The 20,201-nt window shown below is 53.3% G+C and overlaps 6 protein-coding genes and 1 non-coding gene across 7 annotated transcripts; 5 read left to right on the top strand and 2 right to left on the bottom strand.

The window, feature by feature from the left end:
• Positions 1-992: 992 nt before the first annotated feature.
• COL26b_001050 (uncharacterized protein) lies at positions 993-2,641 on the top strand (the record flags this gene model as incomplete). The annotated part of the gene is made up of 4 exons (XM_053174009.1): positions 993-1,005; positions 1,056-1,465; positions 1,519-1,711; positions 1,764-2,641. 4 exons carry the CDS (start codon positions 993-995, stop codon positions 2,639-2,641), a joined length of 1,494 nt encoding a protein of 497 aa, XP_053042126.1.
• A 536-nt stretch (positions 2,642-3,177) lies between these two features.
• COL26b_001049 lies at positions 3,178-3,250 on the top strand. The gene has a single exon. It is a non-coding gene; the product is annotated as a tRNA-Lys (tRNA).
• Positions 3,251-7,437: 4,187 nt separating this feature from the next.
• On the bottom strand, positions 7,438-9,412 carry COL26b_001048 (uncharacterized protein; the record flags this gene model as incomplete). The annotated part of the gene is made up of 3 exons (XM_053174008.1): positions 7,438-7,530; positions 7,634-9,294; positions 9,349-9,412. The coding sequence occupies 3 exons, from the start codon at positions 9,410-9,412 to the stop codon at positions 7,438-7,440; spliced, it is 1,818 nt and encodes a 605-aa protein (XP_053042125.1).
• Positions 9,413-10,154: 742 nt separating this feature from the next.
• Positions 10,155-10,910, top strand: COL26b_001047 (uncharacterized protein; the record flags this gene model as incomplete). Its single annotated transcript, XM_053174007.1, has 2 exons — positions 10,155-10,684; positions 10,736-10,910. The coding sequence occupies 2 exons, from the start codon at positions 10,155-10,157 to the stop codon at positions 10,908-10,910; spliced, it is 705 nt and encodes a 234-aa protein (XP_053042124.1).
• An 813-nt stretch (positions 10,911-11,723) lies between these two features.
• AMT16 (Phospho-2-dehydro-3-deoxyheptonate aldolase amt16) lies at positions 11,724-13,021 on the top strand (the record flags this gene model as incomplete). Its single annotated transcript, XM_053174006.1, has 4 exons — positions 11,724-11,729; positions 11,790-11,847; positions 11,903-12,805; positions 12,861-13,021. The coding sequence occupies 4 exons, from the start codon at positions 11,724-11,726 to the stop codon at positions 13,019-13,021; spliced, it is 1,128 nt and encodes a 375-aa protein (XP_053042123.1).
• Positions 13,022-13,749: 728 nt separating this feature from the next.
• Positions 13,750-15,037, top strand: CYT1 (cytochrome c1; the record flags this gene model as incomplete). The annotated part of the gene is made up of 4 exons (XM_053174005.1): positions 13,750-13,815; positions 13,955-14,112; positions 14,252-14,314; positions 14,365-15,037. 4 exons carry the CDS (start codon positions 13,750-13,752, stop codon positions 15,035-15,037), a joined length of 960 nt encoding a protein of 319 aa, XP_053042122.1.
• A 3,230-nt stretch (positions 15,038-18,267) lies between these two features.
• On the bottom strand, positions 18,268-19,745 carry RPT1 (26S proteasome regulatory subunit 7; the record flags this gene model as incomplete). Its single annotated transcript, XM_053174004.1, has 4 exons — positions 18,268-19,377; positions 19,427-19,541; positions 19,596-19,687; positions 19,743-19,745. The coding sequence occupies 4 exons, from the start codon at positions 19,743-19,745 to the stop codon at positions 18,268-18,270; spliced, it is 1,320 nt and encodes a 439-aa protein (XP_053042121.1).
• Between the last annotated feature and the right edge of the window lie 456 nt (positions 19,746-20,201).

The raw sequence follows: 20,201 nt of genomic DNA, 5'->3' as shown, positions 1-20,201 counted from the left end.
CGAACCATGCGGATGCAACTGCAACTGCCGCCAAGCTCCAGTGAGCTTTGTCGAGGTCTCTCTCGCTGTCCGTATCAGTGTACAGTTAGAGTACGTACATGGCCACCCAGCTAGAAGCTGCAAGTTGGGTAGGGGAGGTCGGTTACTCTGAGAGATGAACGAGTGTGCATCCTCTCCTCACCCGTGCCTCTTTTCCCCTCTCTAGATGCCTTTTGGGGTTGCTTTGGATATTCTATATTCGTCCAGCGAGTTGGAAAAACTGCGCAATCCTTGGCTTTATTGAAAGTTCCTCCGCCTTGGTTTGCGTCTTCCTCCGGCTGCTTTCCTCTCTCATTTTTTCTGCTTAACAAGTCGAACCGTCCCTCACCTGCTGCAATCTTCTCGAAACTAAAAAGACTACCCGTTCATTGTGTCAGTAGTCGCTGTCCACAAAAACGAGGTCGCTCGATTTAGTACCCGCCAGCTAGGAACAGGCGAGTTTCCACGACAGCTCTCAGAGCATCGGGCCAACCACAGCTCGGCGCCACCCCGTCCACTCTCGTGGGCGTCTATTTCCATCACGACCGAATCGCCGGCCTGGAACCTGGCGGTTCACCTATCAGAGCCCTGCTCAACTCGCGCCATCCTACCCTTCCGCTCTGCAGGTAGAAGTCCCCATCCTGCCTCGTCCCACTTACACCATGCTGATCTCCCTCCTGCAGTAAAAGAGGCCTTGCCTTGGACCTACTCTGTGGCGGCGCCAATTCAAAACCACCTTCATCCCCAAGAAACCGATCTGCTGGACCTCCCTCTCCTCCCTTCCGACAGCTGGTCTCGCCAGATCTGATTCCTATCGTGCCTCATTACTGCTTTGATCTTCGCTATCTGTCGCATGTCCTGAGTTCATCTTTCCTGTTGGCGACCCAAGTTCTAGGTTGCCTTTCCTATATACTAGACTCGTTTCTCTTGTTCTCTGTGATCTCTGGAGACACAGAAAAAAAACCTCCACAACCATGAACCCTCAAGGTACGTCTCTAACCTAGACATGTTCAGCAACAATCTGACATCTTTGCCAGATGACAAGAGGCGGCCTGCCGCACTAAATCTCGCGCCGACTCGATCAGCATCCACAGACTCGTCTTCATCCGACTCATCGTTGAAGCCCCCTCGTACTCCTCGCTTCGCGGAAGCAACATCAGTACACTCCCCTGTCGAGGGCACTCGATCGCCATTTGCCGACCCTCCCGCGAGATCAGAAGTTCCTCAATCCCAGCCTGGCGACATTGGCTTCGGCTACATCAGCAACAACGGCAACCGCGAGTCCGTCGCCGTCCCCATGACACCGAGATCACCACTCAAGAGCGCCATGAGGGTGCCAGGGACACCGGCACGCAAGATTGATAATCCCCTCAGCCCGACCTTCAGAGAAGAGGAAATTCTCGAGAAGCGTGAAGCTGCAACCGACAAGGAGCAGGCTCGTGATCTCGTATGTCGTCTTATCCCATTACCAAAGCTTAATCTTGGCTAACATCTTCACAGAAAATTAAGACACGCGTTCGCATGGCCAAGTTTGCACTCCGTGGCGTCAACTTCAGCTGCAGTTTGATCATCATTTCCATGATCGCCGCGACCCTACAGATCTTCAACGCTACCAGGAAGCTGCCCGCCCAGAGTGGTCTGCCACCATGGGCTGAAGGCACCGCCATCTGGCCTCAAGTCCTTGTGATTACCAGTCAGTAGTTGACTCTTCTTAACCCGACGTCTCGTGCTAATGGTCGAAATAGTGTCTTCCATCTCTCTCGCCGTCTGCCTAGGAGTCTTCATCGCATACTGCCGTGGTGGCCACCACCGCGCCGAGAAAGTCGCAACCTACTACACGCTCTTCGCCATCGGCTGGTTCATCCTCTCCATGGTTCTCTGGGCTGTTGCCGCCGGTATCTTCCAGTCAAGCCGCAACAACGGCGGAGGCAAGGACATGTGGGGATGGAGTTGCAAGGAGAACAAGCGTGCCGAGGTCTTCAGCGAGAAGGTCGACTACGCTCTTCTCTGCCGTCTCCAGAACTGGGCCCTCATCTGCATGGTCATCGAGATCGTCATCGACGTCATCTGCGTTCTCCTCTACAGCATCGTCTTCTACCGCTACTACACCAAGCGCCGCCTGCACAAGTCCATGGACATGCGCGACCGTGCTCGTTCCGACCTCTACCTCGCCCAGCTGCGTTCCCAGTCCGCCCCCAACACTCCGGGCCTCAAGTCTCCCGGTCTCTACTCCCAGTACACCATGTCTCCTCGCCACCCGGAGGCGACCTTCGAGAACCTGTCCCGCATCGAGGAGGCCTCTCCCTTCACTCCCGGAACCCGATTCGTCGAGCCCGAGTCCAGCTTCGCCAAGCCCAAGTCTACCTTCAAGCTCCAGGCTCCCCCAACGAAGGCCCCATCTGCGACGCCAAAGACCAACGCGACCGGTTTCACGCCGACCTCTGCCACCGGCCCCGAGCCGAACTTCCCTCCAGTGCAGCAACAGCGTTCAGAGTCGCCTCAGGGCCACGCGCCAATGGCTGCCGATGAGCCCGTCTACGAGGCCGTGCCTATCCCAGGTGCCTACGCGGATGCTCCCGTAAAGAGCCCGCCACCACACCAGTTCAACTTTGGCACCAGATAAGACGGGGAAAAAGATTGATATGATGTACGAGACGGATGAGGATGAAATTGACGTGCCACCAAAAAAGGAGACTATTTATATTTCTTTTGTATCAGCTGAGCTGGATTTTTTTACACGTCTCCTTTTTCTTACAATTCGACACGAGTCGATCTATATACCATTCAGGCGTTGGGAAAGGCAAGACGAAGATAGGAAACGCCCATTTCATTTCGTCCACATGTCATGAGGATTGGCTCTTTGGACATACGTTAGCGAATAGGCAGTAATTACAACCCTTGTATAACTCTTTTAACTCCTCGTTTCTTGTTCCTATTTCTGGTTCTCTTCTTAATGATGCGGCGACCTAGTTGAGTCATGGTTACTTGCTAGTGAGTCCCCCGGCGAGGTCCCGGGAAGGATGGCCCCAGTTTACCGGCTCCTCCGTGCCCTTGCCCTTTTCCACTTCTCCCACCAACGACACCACCACCGACGACGGAATTCCACTATGATTGTCTCCATCGTTTGCCGAATTCAACAACAGCAGCTGGGTTCCAATCGCCCGGCTAGCTCAATCGGTAGAGCGTGAGACTCTTAATCTCAAGGTTGTGGGTTCGACCCCCACGTCGGGCTCAATTCCCGTCCGCGATTGACCAGCATTCATTTTTTGGACTTTTTCCTTTGCTCATTGAAGTCGTCCTCTTCGCCTTTTGTTTCTCTCTCTTAGACTTTTATGTGCCTAGACTTTTTCTTGCTTTTGGACGCCCCTTCAATTCTCGTTATTTTCTAGTGTCTACGAGGCGTCAGTCCAATCCCAGACACATATAACTAGAAGGGAAGAAAGATTAACAACTCAGCCTCTATGGGGAGCTGCTCTTCAACAAAATACTATAGCAAACGCAAATTGCAGCAAAACCAAGATGTTTCTTCATAATTCATCAAGCATCTCCAATACTCCTGCCTAATCTCTTATACCCTCCCAAGCCGTGTATGCTAGTATCATGATTCAATTAGGTCGTTAAGGACCCATCCATGCTCCTACAATGCTCCTCGACCTGGACAATCGAAAAATCCCTTTGACAACAGAGCCGACAGCAACATACAAGATAGAAAGACCAACAACTGAACTCATCAATCAGCCAATAAACTCCGTACACAAGAGTGGTTCCCATGGCTGTCCTGTCATCCAGACTCTCTCCATCAGTCGTCTCGCCTTGTGGACCTATACCGAGACATTAGCTTTCAATAAGTAGAACGCAAGTGGAGGACGGCGTCGCACCTGTGTCATTCCGTTGCCCTCCACACTCCTAAACCTCTCAAGAATCCTCGACCTCTGATCCTCGTCAAGCGTGTTACACCCAGCGGTGAACATTGGAAACAGAAACCCCGTCTCCGCGGTGCCTCCGGCCCTGACGTACTCCATGCAAGAGAAGATTCTCTGCACAGGTCCTTGGACGTCCGCGTGGCCTGACGACTTGCCGAACACACGCCGGTGTATGTGGACCAGCCCGGCCCAGTGAAAGGCCTCGTTCATCAGCACCATTTCCTGCCTATCCCTAGCCTCGACATTCTGCACATGTTTGCAAGGATGCGACGGCTGCGTCATGCTTTCCATCAACTCTCGCTCAAGCTGCTGGGCACGGCGGACGCAGTCAGTGTCTGGGATCCATTCCGGTCGTGCTTGGCCATCGGATCTGATGTGCTGCATATCGCAATGACGGGCAAGTTCTGATACTTGTGCAAGCAACTGAACGCATTTCGTAGTGAATCCCATGATACAGTCGATTTCATACTGGTCGTCGGCATTGTTGTACATTGTGTACTCGAGTACCCATGACCTAGATGGGTCGGAACCCGTACCGCCGCTGAGACTTCCCAAGACGTCTAGGTAGGCTAACCAGCTCCATAAGAAGGAACAGACGCGGTCCTCTTCAAGACTGTAAGAGGTTCTTCGAAGATCGGCCAGACGTCTTCGCATGAGATCGCGAGCAAGGTTCAAGTGCGTCTGCCAAGGAATTTCGTAGCCGAATGCCGTGGGGGATATGATCTCCAGAGACGCAAGCATGATAGCGGTTGCGAGGCTTGTGTTGGAGATGATTTGTTCCCTGTCACCCAACGCGAGGCGGAGGACGGGGAAAATATCTTGGACCCAAAGGGCGATTCTCATCTCGGGTTCCCTTTGACGAAGAAGCTTGGCCCGGTGGGACGCTACTGAGGGATTAGTTTGGAATGTCCCCAGAGCATGAACATGTTGCTTGCCTGAATATGCCAAAAGCAAACTCAAGAGGTGATCGTTTCGAGTGGCCATTTGCGGTAGGACTGTGCGGAATGGATTGGAGCTTGGGTCATCGTAGGGAACAAGAACTTTATGTGTAAGCGCCGTGCTTGATTCACCGAGCAGAAATCTTACTCTTGGCTGTGTGATTAAGAAAATGATGCTTTGTATAAAAGTCAATTTGAGCCTCCAGAGACGAGATTTGAGATCACGAACAAAATACTGATTTCAGTTAGCAGGTTTATTCAACAAACGTGGTGCCACGCAGACCACGGATTGACTTACCAAGAGATTCATCGGGTTGTCTCGAAGCCTACCAAGTGTTAGAATCGCCAAAAGGCTCGCGGCTTGCTACTTACTTCAAAGGGAGGGGCTCGAGATTTCGAGGAATTCGAATCAAGATGGGCCTGTCATAGTAGCCCCCTGTCATTCGAGGTAGGACACTGGTCTGCAAACCAATGCCACTGGGTTGAAGAGGTGGGAAGCCACCATGTCCACCACCCATGACAGTCATAGAACTCTCACCGTTCGAGGTTGTCTTGGAGATAGCGCCTAAATCGTTGTTTTGATTTATATCGGCGTCTCGAAACCCGAGGTCATAGCCATAGAAGATGGCATCTTCCAATACGTCCTCTTTAGGCCGTAGGTCTGGCAGAGGTGGTCCGAAGTTGTATTGAGCGTGCTTCTTTGGTCGATGAGCTAAGTCCGGGGACCCCGATAATAGGTAGTCTACCGATAATCTGCTGTTGTCAGGGGACGCTGGTGACGGAAGGGTAAGCAATGGAGTTGCTGCGTCATCGTCGGGATTCATTCCTGAGGACACTGGCGTTAAAGGCAATGCCCGAACTTTGGACCCAGTATTAGAACGCATCCGACATATTGGAGGACTCGCTCCAACAAGTGATGCCGGAGAAGCTAGCAGGCTAGGTTGGCGATGGAACTCAGAGTCACTTGATTCGGCGAACGATTTGGATCGTTTGTGGGGCCGCTGTGATGACGGGCTTACAGTCCCAGATGAACTGCGACGGAGAGAGGCAAAACTGTCAACGACATGTTTGGGAATGATAGGCGACGGGACACTCGCTTGGATTTCTTGCGGTGGTGTGGAATAAAAGGAGCTCGTTCCGGCTTCGTTGATACCAAAGACACGCATATCCGTGGGTTCTTGTTTCCTCCTCGTGGGCTCAATACTACCCGAAGCCGTCTGTATGCGTTGTACTATCGGCTTTGGTTGTATATTGGTGGATGTGGCATTGACGGAGAATGTGTGGGTGAACGATGGTGGTTGGATCTGTGAAGCCGTGGCCTCCTGCAATGGCTGACTGGTCTGATTTGGGGTCCCAAACGATGAAGACCTTTTCGTCCGACGACCTTCCCAATTTAATCGGACGCTATAATCACAGACCTCTCCTGTCCTTTGACAACTAGTTGCTGTTTGTTAGTCGAATCTTGCTTAAAGTTTTGTGTTAAGTATCTGGTGTTTGAATGAAGAGAAAGTCTCAAAGATCGGGAGAAACAATGATTCGATTCCATGTTCATGGACGCCGTTAATAGAGTCTGCCCAAAATTTGCAGCATCCTGCTTCCACTAGAAATTTCGCCATCAGGGTGGAATGAGATATTTCGAACTATGCTAGGCGCAAAACGATCAAACCTCTCTCCAGCCAGTGCTGTTGGTCCGATCAAGGAAGTCTGTCTTCGGGAGGCGTGTTCGACGAAAGAAATGCGAACTTACTTGAGACATGTTGGATGCTCCTCACCGCACTTTACCTTGCGACCTTTGCATGGCCTGTACCTGAGTGAGTGGCATGACACAACAAGAAAATGGGGCCCTGAAGGAGGTTCTTGCACTCCTCCACGGAACTCACCAACATCCATTTCGACTTCGCCTTTTCGGTTCTGGAGCCCCCGGCTTCTTTGGGCGCGGCATGCTACAACCCGAGGTTCATGCCCAGTCTCAAGGCGCCGTCTGGACGAGCTGGGACAAAAGGGCGGGGTCGAGGGAGAATGATTGGTTCGGTAGGTATGATACGCAGATATGCAGCGCAGGTACGCGATGCGGTGCAAGTGTCTACGCAAACTTGCTTGCAGTGGAATTGTGAGCCGACTTCACTTTTCACGATATCCACGGACTGGGATTGATGAGAGTTTTTGAAAACAACGTCAGTTTCATGCGACAGCGAAATCGAAAGAACAGAAGCATTGCGTCCCGACCCCATCCTTAAGTAAAGTCATTGGCCGACGAAATCAGGCCCGAATTGGGTTGCGGTGATGCAGCGCCGATTGCGGGATTGTAAGCGGCCCAATGCTGGCCTCTTTCGTCCACGTGAGCAGCAACAGCCTCACTCAGTTGGGTGGACTTGAATCGGCATGCGGCTGCATCGTGAAGCTCATTTGACTAGCCGCCGCCTCATCGGACTTGCGGGGATGCTGCATCGTCGCATTGCTTTTTCACTCAGCCCTTACGTGGGGGCGTGCGGGATCATTGGGCTCTCGTCTCATTAGTTGCCGTCTGGCGGCTCTTTGCTGTTTTGCCGCTCTACCGGCTACACGATGTCGATGTTCAGGATCTTGATGTCCTCCTCAGGCTTTTCCTTATACGTCCGGACGTTCTCGATTTTGTGAATGACGTCCAGACCCTGTGTGGCACGTCCAAAGATTGTATGCTTGCCATCCAGCCAAGGCTTCATCACACCCACACGTTAGCGAAAGCACATCTAAGGGGGCTGGGCCGCCACTCACCGTCTTTTCTGTGGTGATAAAGAACTGACTGCCATTGGTGTTTGGGCCTGCATTAGCCATGCTGACAGTGTATGGCTTGTCGTGCTTCAAGCTGCTGAATTCATCTTCGAACTCTTTGCCCCAAATACTCTCGCCGCCGGTACCATCGCCCAGGGGGTCACCACACTGGATCATGAATTTTCGAATAACACGGTGGAAGATGGTGTTATTGTAGTATCCCTTCTTCGAGTGAGTGACGAAGTTCTCGACGGTTTTCGGTGCCGCGTCAGGGAAGAGGCGAATATGGATGTCGCCGTATGTCGTGTGGATCACCGCTGCGGTTCCAGTCTCTGCCTTCTTAGCCTCGGCAGCCTTCTTCTGTCCAAGCATAGTTGGCTTCTCGTTCTGCACATCTCTGACCGACTTGGATATGTCCTCGTCATTGGTGAACATGTAAAACCGCACTTTGTTCACGCCTGTGGCAATCAGAATCGGATCTCGCGACTCTGACTCCTGAAGTAGGGGGTTGCTCGAGGCACCCATTTCTACAGTGGTAATGCCCTTCTTCTGAGGTTGACCTTGGTATATCGCCAAGTTGACGGCTCTGAAATTTTCTTCTTTGCCGTATACCTTGACTACTTGGTTAGTATAAGTGTTGAGCACCTTGACGCCAACAATGGAGCCGTAGAGGATGAAGTTGCCAGATTCGTCGAAAATAACATTGGCCTTGTGCTTGTATGCTGGGGAGTCAATCTCGCGCTCCACCGCAAATCGGCGCCCGAACTCAACAGGATCCAGCTTCTGAAGTCCAGATCCAGCTTGCTGCATCTCCTCAATGACTTGCAGGGACTCGTCGTAAGTCCTGTAAAGTTTGCCCGACGCGAAGTCAAATATGCGGATTTTTCTGTCGGGTTGGGAGAAGGTTGCGAAATGTTTGCCCGTCGGTGAGATGGTGATTGACGTGGGAACTGACTTTGCCTTCTTGAATTCGAAGAGATTCGTAGAGGCCTTGAACTCGAAGACGTTGTCGGGCTTCTCGTAGTCCCCACTTGGCCGCCAATACTCCAACATACCCTTGTCGTCGGCCGAGACCACACAGTCGTAGACGCTGTTGAAGGCCATTATCGACACAGGGCTTCTGTGAAGCGACTTGATCGTGTGAATGGGATCCTGTCTTTCTCCCCTCCCGTCGAAAATGTGGACGTTTAAATTCGCGTCCTCGGAGACAGCGAGCAGCGGTAGCGAAGCGCCCCTGTTATGGACCCAGCAGATGCACCGAGGCACAAAAGCGAGCTTCAACATGGCTAACAGATCGAAAGTGATAACATCAAAGATCTTGATGGTCTCGTCCTCTCCAGCTGTCGCGAAGCTTCTTCCATCCTGGCTGACTGAGACTGATTTAATCTCGCCATTGTGTGCCTTGAACTCCTTGACGAACTCAATGCCCTCTGCCACCTTTTTCCAGAACTTTACAACCCCGTCGGTCGAGGAAGTTATGATAAAGTCGGTCAAGGGCGTAACGGTCACGAAGGATAGCTGCTCCTTGTGCATCAGGGACTTCGAGTATCGAGAGGACTTGGGTAGGGCGGCGATGTAAAGCTTTTCGTATGGGAGGACTCGGCGCTTCTTCTTCGGAGCCTCACTGGGAAGCTGAGGACCCATATCATCGTCGGAGGAGCTGTCTGACGAAACATTGTCAGTACCGAAGCCCATCGTCGCGCAACATTTTCACGTACCATCATCTTGTCCCGTGAAGTCCTCGTGTGTTCGTTTGATTGACTTGGAGTCTTCGTCAGCCATTGTGTCGGTGGATGTGTAGTTCGGTCAATCAATGTCTGAGAAAAGCTGCCGTCTGAAAGTAGCCTGACGGGGTCCCGAGCTCCTGATTCAAAAGATGTAAGGCTGAAGAGTAAGTGCACGAAGCTTAGGTGATGGTTTTTGGGAAGCTTTCCTTGCGCCCAATCAGACTTGTCGTTGGCGTGAGCTAGTGCAGCCTTGTTGCTTCCTCGACGCCGTTACTCTGTCCGGCTCCACAAGAAGCTTAGCCCGCCCTGGCTGCCCCTGGAGCACATGCCGATTGGGCTTTCAAGGGTGGCTCTTCGGGGGACCCAGCCTGCGTGGATCTGCCTGGGACTTCAGATCAGGGGCCACTCTGGCGGACTCTGCTCCATCAGTGACCTCATGACGAAGCCCAGCCTGCCGAAGGCGCCGGGAAGTTGTAACATGCCGCGGCCCCGTCACTTTGACGATGCCTCCCATTGTCCCTTGATTGGCCCCAAAACGCTCCGTCGGGACAATGTCTAAAAAGGATTCGAACATTATGTCTTCGATAATCTTCTCCTCTTAACAAGGTTCGTCTCAAATACCTACAAAAACCAGTGGCTCGGACGTGATCCTCCCTTGCGCCCGCCGCCATCCCTCTACATTCATCTCTTAGAAGACCCGCCATCGTGGCCTTGGACCTGTCATCCCTTCACCCAACAACTTAGACCATAACAAACACGAATCGCGCGAGATCAACACCAATTGCCAGCTCACCAAGATGGCTCGTCACCGATTGCAGCGGCTTGAGTCCCCGTCGAGAACACTGTCGTTTTTGCTTCATGTTGCCGGCCTTTGCTCCTTCTTCGCTTCGTTCCAGTTCTTGAGCACTCTCACGCACGAGATCTCCATGGGCTTTGGAGGCAACTATCAGCATCTCACAAACATCGGCTTGATTTTGTCTGCAACCACCTTTGGGATTGGTCTGCTAGCCGACATTACTCTGATCCCTCAATTGTTCGCCGTCAAAAACGCTCTCTCGACTACGGCCGCTCCCCTCGAAGTCCTCATCAGCATCTTGTACTGGGGAATTCGTTCAATCGACGAGCGTCTTTTGATTCCCGAGGGTTTCGAGCTTCACTGGCTTCCAGATGTCGGCTTTCACCTTGTGCCGGCAGTGGTCCTGACCCTCGACTTGATCCTGTTCAGCCCTCCATGGACTATCCGCGCGTACTCAGCCATGACTATTAGCATGGTGTTTGCTTTCTTGTACTGGGGCTGGGTTGAGTTGTGCTTCAGCAAGAACGGAGCGTAAGCACGGAGATGTCCGAATTGAAGACTTAGGAGGCTAACGTGTCCCAGCTACCCGTACCCAATCTTCGCAGTCTTGAATACGGCACAGAGAGTAGGGTTGTTCACCTTCTCGGCCGTGTTGATGACATTGAGCACGAGTTTTCTCAAGTTCGTTTACGGGCGATTCAATGGCGTTGAACGTATGGAGAAGGAGGCTTACAAGCCCCTTAAGAAGACTTTGTAGGCGGGGTGTTGGTGCTTGCGTTGGTCTAGTAACGGGTAACGCAGACGTTGTCCCTGCTTCTATGATTGAACGAAAATGCCAGCGAGGTCGGCAAGGGTAGACTTGAGATGTTACTAGTAGAATGTGCCGCTAGAGTTAGATTGAGAATGAAACGACATGTGCTTTTAGTATTCCTCCCCGATAGGTCAGACGCATGGGATGAATTGAAGGTGTGTCGCCATCCCAAGTTGTCCTGCACTGTCACCTGCAAAGGCACACAATGTTGTTGCTCACCCGACTGCCGTCCCCTCCAGGCCTCGCATCGCCTGCAAAGGCCCGGTGTCCGGCGCTCTTGGGGATGTCCTCCAGGCGGTGAGACCCAGTGTGTGGCGCTATGTCTAATGCTCAGCGCAGTCGGACAGTCCCACAGTGGCACGTCACAGCTAAAGACGGCGAAAAAAGCACAGCAAGGATGCCCCTCACTGGTGGCAAGTTGCATGTCGACCAACTTTTTTTTTTTTTTTTTTTTTTTTCGAGCGGTCCTCGGCGGGGTACTGCCGGCCGGGGGGTCGCAAGTGTGGGCGACGGGGCGACAGGTACAGGCACAGGGCAGGGGGGGAACGAATGAGTCTTCGCTCATTGCTGATATTCTTCGAAGTTCCGACCTTTGCGCTCTTGTGACTCTCTTCTCGACACAACCTCCAAGCAGAGAGAAAAGTTTATTTTCTTCCTTTTCACTTGTCTACCTCCAGAGACTTTTGTTGCAGACTCGGCTTCACCCAAGTTTACCATTTCACTCGAGCGTATTTGTTGCTTTCCTTCCCCGCATTCACCATGTCTGTAAGTCAGCGCCCCTCGACACCCTGTCTGCGCCTACCTCTGACTCACCTTCCACCATAGAGCTTCTACATCGAGAACAAGAACGTTGGCAACAAGGCCGAGAGTGAAGACTGGAGAAGTATGTTTTCAATCGGCAACCTCAAAATAACTTTCAAGGCTAATTGGCTTCCTAGTTCGCGGTTACAACCCGCTGACTCCTCCCGACCTGCTCCAGCACGAGATTGCCCAAACTCCCAAGTCGAAGCAAACCGTTATCGAGGGCCGTGAGGAGGCTGCAGCCGTAGTCAATGGCACCGACGAGAAGGGTAGACTTCTGGTCATCATTGGCCCTTGCTCGATCCACGACCCCAAGGCCGCTCTCGAGTACTGCGACCTTCTTCTCGCCGCGAAGGAGAAGCACAAGGATGAGCTGCTCATTGTGATGCGCTCCTACTTGGAGAAGCCGCGCACAACTGTTGGATGGAAGGGTCTGATTAATGACCCCGATATCGACAACAGCTTCAAGATCAACAAGGGTCTCCGCCTATCAAGACAGCTCTTCGTCGATCTTACGGACAAGGGTATGCCCATTGCTAGCGAGATGCTGGATACTATTTCGCCCCAGTTCCTCGCTGATTTGCTGTCCGTTGGGGCCGTCGGCGCGAGAACCACGGAGAGCCAGCTGCACCGCGAGTTGGCCAGCGGTCTCAGTTTCCCCGTCGGCTTCAAGAACGGTACCGATGGCTCGCTCGGAGTCGCAATCGACGCCATTGGCGCCGTCAGACATCCCCATCACTTCCTCTCTGTTACCAAGCCCGGTGTCGTCGCTATTGTCGGCACAGTAGGCAATGAGGACTGCTTCGTTATCCTGAGAGGCGGGACCAAGGGTACCAACTACGACGCCAAGAGCATCGCCGAGGCCAAGGCGGCGCTGGAGAAGGCTGGCCTGCCCCAGAGGCTCATGGTCGACTGCAGTCACGGCAACTCTTTGAAGAACCACAAGAACCAGCCCAAGGTCGCCAGCGAGCTCGCGGCCCAAATCTCCAAGGGCGAGACCGCCGTAATGGGTGTCATGATTGAGAGCAACATCAACGAGGGTTAGTACTTGTCGTGGCGCTGAGAATGATGGAAGCATAAGCTAATAAGTTGCAGGCAACCAGAAGGTTCCCAAGGAGGGCCCCAGTGCTTTGAAGTACGGTGTCAGCATCACCGACGCGTGCATCCACTGGGACGATACCGTCTCAGTTCTGGATGAGCTCGCCAGCGCAGTAAAGCAACGCCGCGAAATCCTCAGCAGAAATGGCCACGCCTGAGAGTGGAAAGCTATTGATTTCGGAGCATTGAGTTTGGATCGGGAAAGGGAATTGTGCATAATACCATCAGCTTGCCTGCCATCAACGTAGGTGTAAGCTACACAAGCCTGCGGGCTCAGATAAAAGTTGCGTGTTTTCTGAAAAAAAATTAAAAACGGCCATTGATACCCGATTACTGTCGTCAATTGCGTTGTCGTGAGATGTTTGTCGCACCCTTCAAGAGAATATTGCGTGTGCTAAGTGGTAAATCGAAATTGGCCATGGAACAGCCAAAAACGCGAAACGCTGCTGGTTTCTGTCTTTTGCATACTTACAGTGATCGTCAAAAAGGAAAGAATGTTCGTCCAATGTTGTATCGTGATGCAGGTCAAGTTTGCTGGCTGCATGGGTCCAGGCCAATCAAGCGAGGCATATTTCTCAGGTCGGTGCATGACGACACGACGGCGCTGGGTGCGACGGGCGATCGGAAATACTTCTGGTCGACGGGCAACACCGGGTGGGAGGAATCAAGCGAAAAACGACCGGACCGGAATATGTTGCTGACCGAAGCCATTAGCCAATCAGAGACGTCCCATACCTAAGGCACTCGAAAACTGCCTCACAGCGATTTTCTCCTGCCTCGACCACTGTACCGTAGAAACGACCTCCGTCACGAGAGGACCTACCACCCATTGCCCCATCATTTTGTTCGCGGCTGTCTCTGTAGCTGCGGATACAGCTCGCCCATCATGTTGGCAAGGTCCTGCTTGCGCTCGGCGCGCACCTTCACAAATGGCGCCGTCACCATTTCCAAGGTACGCACATGAGCTGATCAAGAAGCCAATTTCCCGAGGCAATCCGACCTACCGCCACACGACACCCCCGGAACCGCCTCAGTGGCCATCGAGAGATATCAATGACTTGGGGACCGAACACTGACAGTGATCCACGCAGCGTGCGGCGTCCACTTCCACCGGCGCTGGTGCCGAAGCTTCCCACTCCCGATTGAACATCTCCGCCGTTGCGTCGACGTCTCTCGCCCTGGGCTCTATGGCCTGGTACTGCCACCTCTACGGACCTTCGGCGAACGCTGCGACGCCCGCTGAGGAGGGGTGAGTTCTCCCCATCCGAGAAAGGTTGCTGCGGGCCAATTTGTTCGGATTCCGAGATCCCTTGCTGGGTTGAGGCATAATCTACAAATGCACCGGAGGCACCGAAACAAACGCATGTCGAGCTGACATTCGATACCAGTCTGCACCCTACCAACTACCCTTGGGTTCACGAGCAATGGTTCAAGACCTTCGACCACCAGGCGTAAGCAATCCCCCCACGCTACCTGGTAAATGACGCTCACACAATTGCAGTCTCCGCCGTGGTTTCCAGGTCTACCGCGAGGTCTGCGCCTCTTGCCACTCCCTCAGCCGTGTTCCCTACCGTGCCCTGGTCGGTACTGTCCTGACCGTCGACGAGGCCAAGGCGATGGCCGAGGAGAACGAGTACCCCGGTGAGCCCAACGAGCAGGGCGACATCGAGATGCGCCCCGGCAAGCTGTCCGACTACATCCCCGACCCTTACAAGAACGAGGAGGCTGCCCGCTTTGCCAACAACGGTGCCCTCCCCCCCGATCTGTCTCTCATCATCAAGGCCCGCCACGGTGGCTGCAACTACATCTTCAGCTTGCTTACTGGTTACCCCGACGAGCCCCCCGCCGGCGCTGTCGTCGCCCCCGGCATGAACTTTAACCCCTACTTCCCCGGTACCGGTATCGCCATGGCCCGTGTCCTCTACGACGGCCTCGTCGAGTACGAGGACGAGACCCCGGCTTCGACCTCTCAGATGGCCAAGGACGTCGTCGAGTTCCTCAACTGGGCCGCTGAGCCCGAGATGGATGACCGCAAGCGCATGGGTATGAAGGTTCTTGTCGTTTCGGCCACGCTCTGGGCTATCAGCGTCTGGGTTAAGAAGTACAAGTGGGCTTGGCTCAAGTCGAGGAAGCTCGCGTACGACCCTCCCAAGGAGACCAAGGTTCGCCACTAAATTACGCAAACTTTCGGTTGTCTCTGTGTATGTTATACTAGGCTCTCTAAAACAGCTCCTTTGTTCGTGGAGGCGGCAGAGACGAGATTCATCGTTGGGAGCAAACGGGGGAGCGATAGAGTGTAAATCAGATGGTCCTTTTTCAATACCTGATTTCTTGATAATGACAAGTCTTCTATGTCTACGCTTACTTCTTTCACGTGCCTGACAATGACTTGTGTGATTTGCTCATTCATCATCTTGCTGACCACGCACAAGCGACAATAGAAAGACAACTTGGGCACATGGAATCGCAAAGATGGTAATCAATGCCCTCATGTTGTAAACTTTCATGATATATGATTGCAGAGAGAAAGGGCTTTTGAGCAGACAACGACACCAATAAACAATGCATCCTGGAGTCACCTCGGCGAATCCATGACCAAGACGGAGTCAACCCACAAAGGGTCAAATGCAACATCGGAGGCAACTTCACAAATGGCTTCTTATCGGGTCTTTGACATGTTTCGTCCGAATTGCTTCCAAGACCCCCAATTCGTAAAAAGTTCCAGGGCTTGCATGTCAAGATGCTGAGTGACCACGGCACTTATGACCGTGAGAGGACATTTGAAGTACAAATAGCTCACGTTGGATGAGAAACGGTGGTCAGGTAGGTAGGTTGTATGAGGCACCTTTAGAGTCAATTGGCGGGTGCAATAGACGATTTAGTGGATCCCAGTCAGTCCCGACTTCCCGTCAACAACACTGTGAAAGCTGCGCGGCACCTGCTCGGTTGAGCAAGTTGGGAAAGCGCTGGACAGAACGACCAGCGGATTTTCCAGCGGCCGGCGCGGTTTCCGAGCAGCTAGACGGAGCGCTGTTGAGTCTGCTGACAGTGGTGGGAATACAAGCCCGCACCTCTTGAGCGAATCTGGCTGCCGCGCCGCCCGCTGGCTGAACCCACCAGAGGCACCCCACACACAGGCAAATCAGGCGTGAAAGCTCCGCGCCGTGCCAGTCCACCCTCATAAACGCACGGCGGCATGTCCACCTAAAACGGAACCTACCTGCAGGAGCAATCAACCCGACTCAAGGAGAGCGCTGAGTGAGAGGCAGACACACCTTTCCACCATCATCACACTTTCTGTCTCTCCTCTTCTAACGGCCTCTCCTCTTTTCTTCTCCCCCTCCTTCAGATCTCCAAACCGGGTCTTCTTTCTAAGTCTCTCCCTACTCCGTCCCCTCTCCATATTCCATCATCGTTCCTGCGGAGTTTATCTGGAATTCACGAATCTGTGCAAGGAGCGAGCGATATACCACCTCTGCAGTTCGCCTCCATCTCAACGACACCCGATACCCACCCAAAACCACACCAAATGCCATCCATCGCCGAGGAGCATCCTCGGCTGATGCTGCCAGGCCGAAAGCGAAGACGAGACAGCGAAACCGACCTGCAGATACAGGGGCCTTTGTACGAGAAACTCGCCCAGTACTCGGCCATCGCCTCGACGAACTGGAAAGCTGACGGCCCTTTTGGCAGGCCCATTCAGCAGCAGCTGCAACAGCAACAACTGCTGCAGCAGCATCCAGACTTCTCCCCCCAATTTCCCAGTAATGGAATCGTCTTCCCACACGGCGGCCTCGGCGACCAACAGTACCACAGCCTCGACGCCGTTCCTAGAAAGATAGCGCCGCTGCCTGGTTCCAAAAGACAACGCATGTTCGACGAGGAAGACGACAGCGCCGAGACGGGTGTATGGGACACAGCAACATCATCGCATAGGCAACGACGGAGCAAGTCGCCCTCATCTCAACAAGCTGCCCGCGGGCCTCAGGACCAGGCCGAAACGGCCAACAAATCAAGAACCCCGGCTTCCTCTCTAAGCCCGTGCCACATCTGCCATCGACGGCCAACCAAGAAGTCAGACCTGGACTCCTTTGCGGACTGCGAGGGTTGTGGTCAACGGACGTGCTACGTGTGCATCAGACAATGCCAAGGCTGGAAGAAGGACGGCCGGCCTAGTGATGGCGACGAAGTTGAGCAGGAGGATATGTCGAGGTCATTCCACATGGACGACGTTGACGACACACGACAACGACAGAGAAACGAGAGAGAGACTCGAAATGGACAGGAGAAACGACATGACGGCTGGACGGGCGGCGGGCACAGGACCATGGTCTGCAGTCGGTGCTGTATAGAGAAGGGCGCCGAGGGTGACGTCGCTTGTCTGGGTTGTCTGTCGCGGATGGAATCTGTTTAAAAGCGAGGTACCGTTCCTCGAAAGCTGCAATGGGGAGACTGCGGGGGATTCTATTCATGTTCACATGATTCCAACAGGTTTCTTATGAGGAGGGACGTAACAACAGCGGTCGTCGAACCGGACTGGCGCACTGGTGAGTGCGAGGCGCTGCTAATGAAGGCATGCATTATCATAACTTGGCATTGGAAACTTTTTGGGCACCGCTGAGGCAGCATTATGGGATTTTACTGTGGTGGAGGAGCCAACATCAGGCATGGGAAAGGGGCCGGTGAACAGCTTGGCTCTATGCATAGAATGGAAGGCTATAGAGCCCCATTGGTAAATGTAATTCTACAAATCAATATCACAATCGAGTAAGAGACAGCGGGTCTGCATGTCTGACCTATAATTTGATCTCCAATCTTTGAGGTGTTGTCAACGAGCCTTGCGCGTCAAACATGCCAGTATCGCGTGGTGCCTCATTCAGAAACTACTCTGAAGGCTAGAGGATACTTGTCATTTCGAAGATGTAAGAACGAGGATGCCTATATCGTCCACGTTTTCATGCGCAAGCAAGGCCAAACGAGTATGCCAGGACGAATGCCTACAGGCGCCAGCTTGCTTCATCGTCTCAATGTTTGCCGGAAGAAACGTAGATGAGGCCAGCAGCAGGGCCCCTCTCTCGGCTTCGACGTGCAGATGCTGGAAATATTAAGCGAGTCCTTCAAGTTGCGTTTTCGGCTCCGAGTAAGGCTTTGCCTCCCTAGGAGTCTGGTGGGACGCTGCTGTATACTACCCTTCGGCGCTGCGACTGATCAATACGCCCACCAAGTCCAGTCTCACATTTCTCAACGTCACTGTTGAGGCGACATCATCATATTGGCGCATGGAAAAGCATGATCTATTTCTCTCGAGCAAGGTATCCCGCCCTCTAGACCTTCCCTAACCCCAAGCCTATTCTTACAGCCTGAAACGATTTCATCAACTCCGTGCCTCTTCCGCTTGATTTCCTTAGTTGTATTGCATGTAGCTGGCCGTAGAGTTGAACTTGAGGTTGGCCTTGATGACCTTGTCGACGGCGCTGAGGAAGTCCTTCTCCGTAGCCACCTTTCTGCGGGCACGAATGGCGAACATACCAGCTTCTGTGCACACACTACGAAGCTCGGCACCCGTCGCATTGGGGCAAAGACGGGAAATAAGCTCCCATCTGATATCGCGCTCGACTGACATGCTCTTCGCGTGAATGCGCAAGATGTTGGCGCGACCCTCGAGGTCTGGGAGGGAGAACTCGATCTTACGATCAATACGACCGGGTCTCATAAGCGCAGGGTCGAGGGTAGAGGGTCTGTTCGTAGCGAACATGACCTTGATGTTACCACGAGCGTCGAAACCATCAAGCTGCGTAATCAGCTCCAGCATAGTTCTCTGGACCTCGTTGTCTCCACCAGCACCATCGTCGAAACGAGCACCACCAATGGCATCGATTTCGTCGAAGAAAATGATGCAGGCCTTCTTCGTCCGCGCCATCTCGAACAGCTCACGGACCATTCTCGCACCCTCACCGACGTACTTCTGAACCAACTCAGAACCAATGACACGGATGAACGTAGCATCCGTTCTGTTGGCGACGGCACGCGCGCAGAGGGTCTTTCCCGTTCCGGGAGGTCCGTACAGCAGGGCACCCTTCGGGGGATCGATACCGAGGTTGACGAAGCGTTCCGGCGACAGGAGGGGCATCTCGACGACCTCACGCAGCTTCTCAACCTGCTCCTTTGATCCACCAACATCTCCGTATGTCACATCGGGCTTCTCCTCGACCGTCATCATCGTAACGCTGGCGTCGATCTTGGGAGGAAGAGGAAGAAGGATCTGGTACTTGTTTCTGTCAACACCGACTCGCATTCCCTCCTCGATATCCGTCGGAGACACTCTCTCGCCGAGCTGGACGACGAACTTCGCAATTTGCTTGACGTTAATGACATATTTGCTCTTGGAGTCGTCCTTCTCGTCGGGAATGATCTTCGTACACCGGGCGACCTGGAGCGGTTGTTCTTCTGACATTCGTTGCCGATCGGCGGCAACGTCCCAGAGATGAGGAGGGGCAAGACCCGTGTCGGATTCCTGGCCGAGTCAGTCATTGACCAATTTGCCAACAAAATAAGAGAGCTACCTTGACACCAATCTTCTCATCTACACTTGTTTGCTTCTCCTTGATCTGTTGCTCGAGCTTCTTGATGGCGGCACCGTAGGGCGCAGCGCCATAGGTCTTCAGCACTTGGATATCTCTGGGTATCGTTAGTCGACGTGATATGGATTATGAAGCTTTCGGAAATGCGCACTCATCGGTCAGTGGCGTGATCTTCTTCTCCTCGATCTCGTCGTCTGCGTAGGTCTTCTGGTACTTCTCCCAGTTCTGGCCGGTAGCGGAAGGCTAATTGACTGGTTAGCATCTGTCACCGGGATGCACACGCAAGGGTCATCAATACCATGATGCAGAATGAGGACTGGGCGTCCTGCTGCCGGAAATTCTTGTGGAGTGAGGTCTGGAAGTTCAGAGATCAAGGCAGGACTTTTGCGTAAATTCGTGAGGTTCTCGAGTGGGAGGTATGGTCGTCAAGATGGTAATGCTGGGGTGGATTGGAGATGGTAATGGAAGACGGTTCCGTAATCCCAGGTTGCCTTGAGCTCCCCAAGCACGGGCCACAGCTGCGAGGCTGCTGTGGAGCTAGGCCGGTTGGGGCAAAATGCAAACAGAGGTGCCGGGGAAGGAACAACCTGCCGCCCGCTAAAAAATATCCCACCGCTGGGGGGCTGCTACCTGAGAGAAAGTGGGCGATCGCAAAAGAAGGCGACAGCGGGACACGACCAAGACGATACCCATATCTCTCCCCGCCGACTTTATCTTGCTATTCCGACCTTGAATTTTCAGAAACAACCCAGGAAAC

The sequence above is a fragment of the Colletotrichum chrysophilum genome, assembly GCF_026319265.1.
Source record: "Colletotrichum chrysophilum strain AFK26 chromosome Unknown scaffold_4, whole genome shotgun sequence".
Lineage (NCBI taxonomy): Eukaryota > Fungi > Ascomycota > Sordariomycetes > Glomerellales > Glomerellaceae > Colletotrichum > Colletotrichum chrysophilum.
The sequence above is the reverse complement of the archived record's forward strand: the minus strand, read 5'-3'. Positions and strand labels throughout refer to the sequence as shown.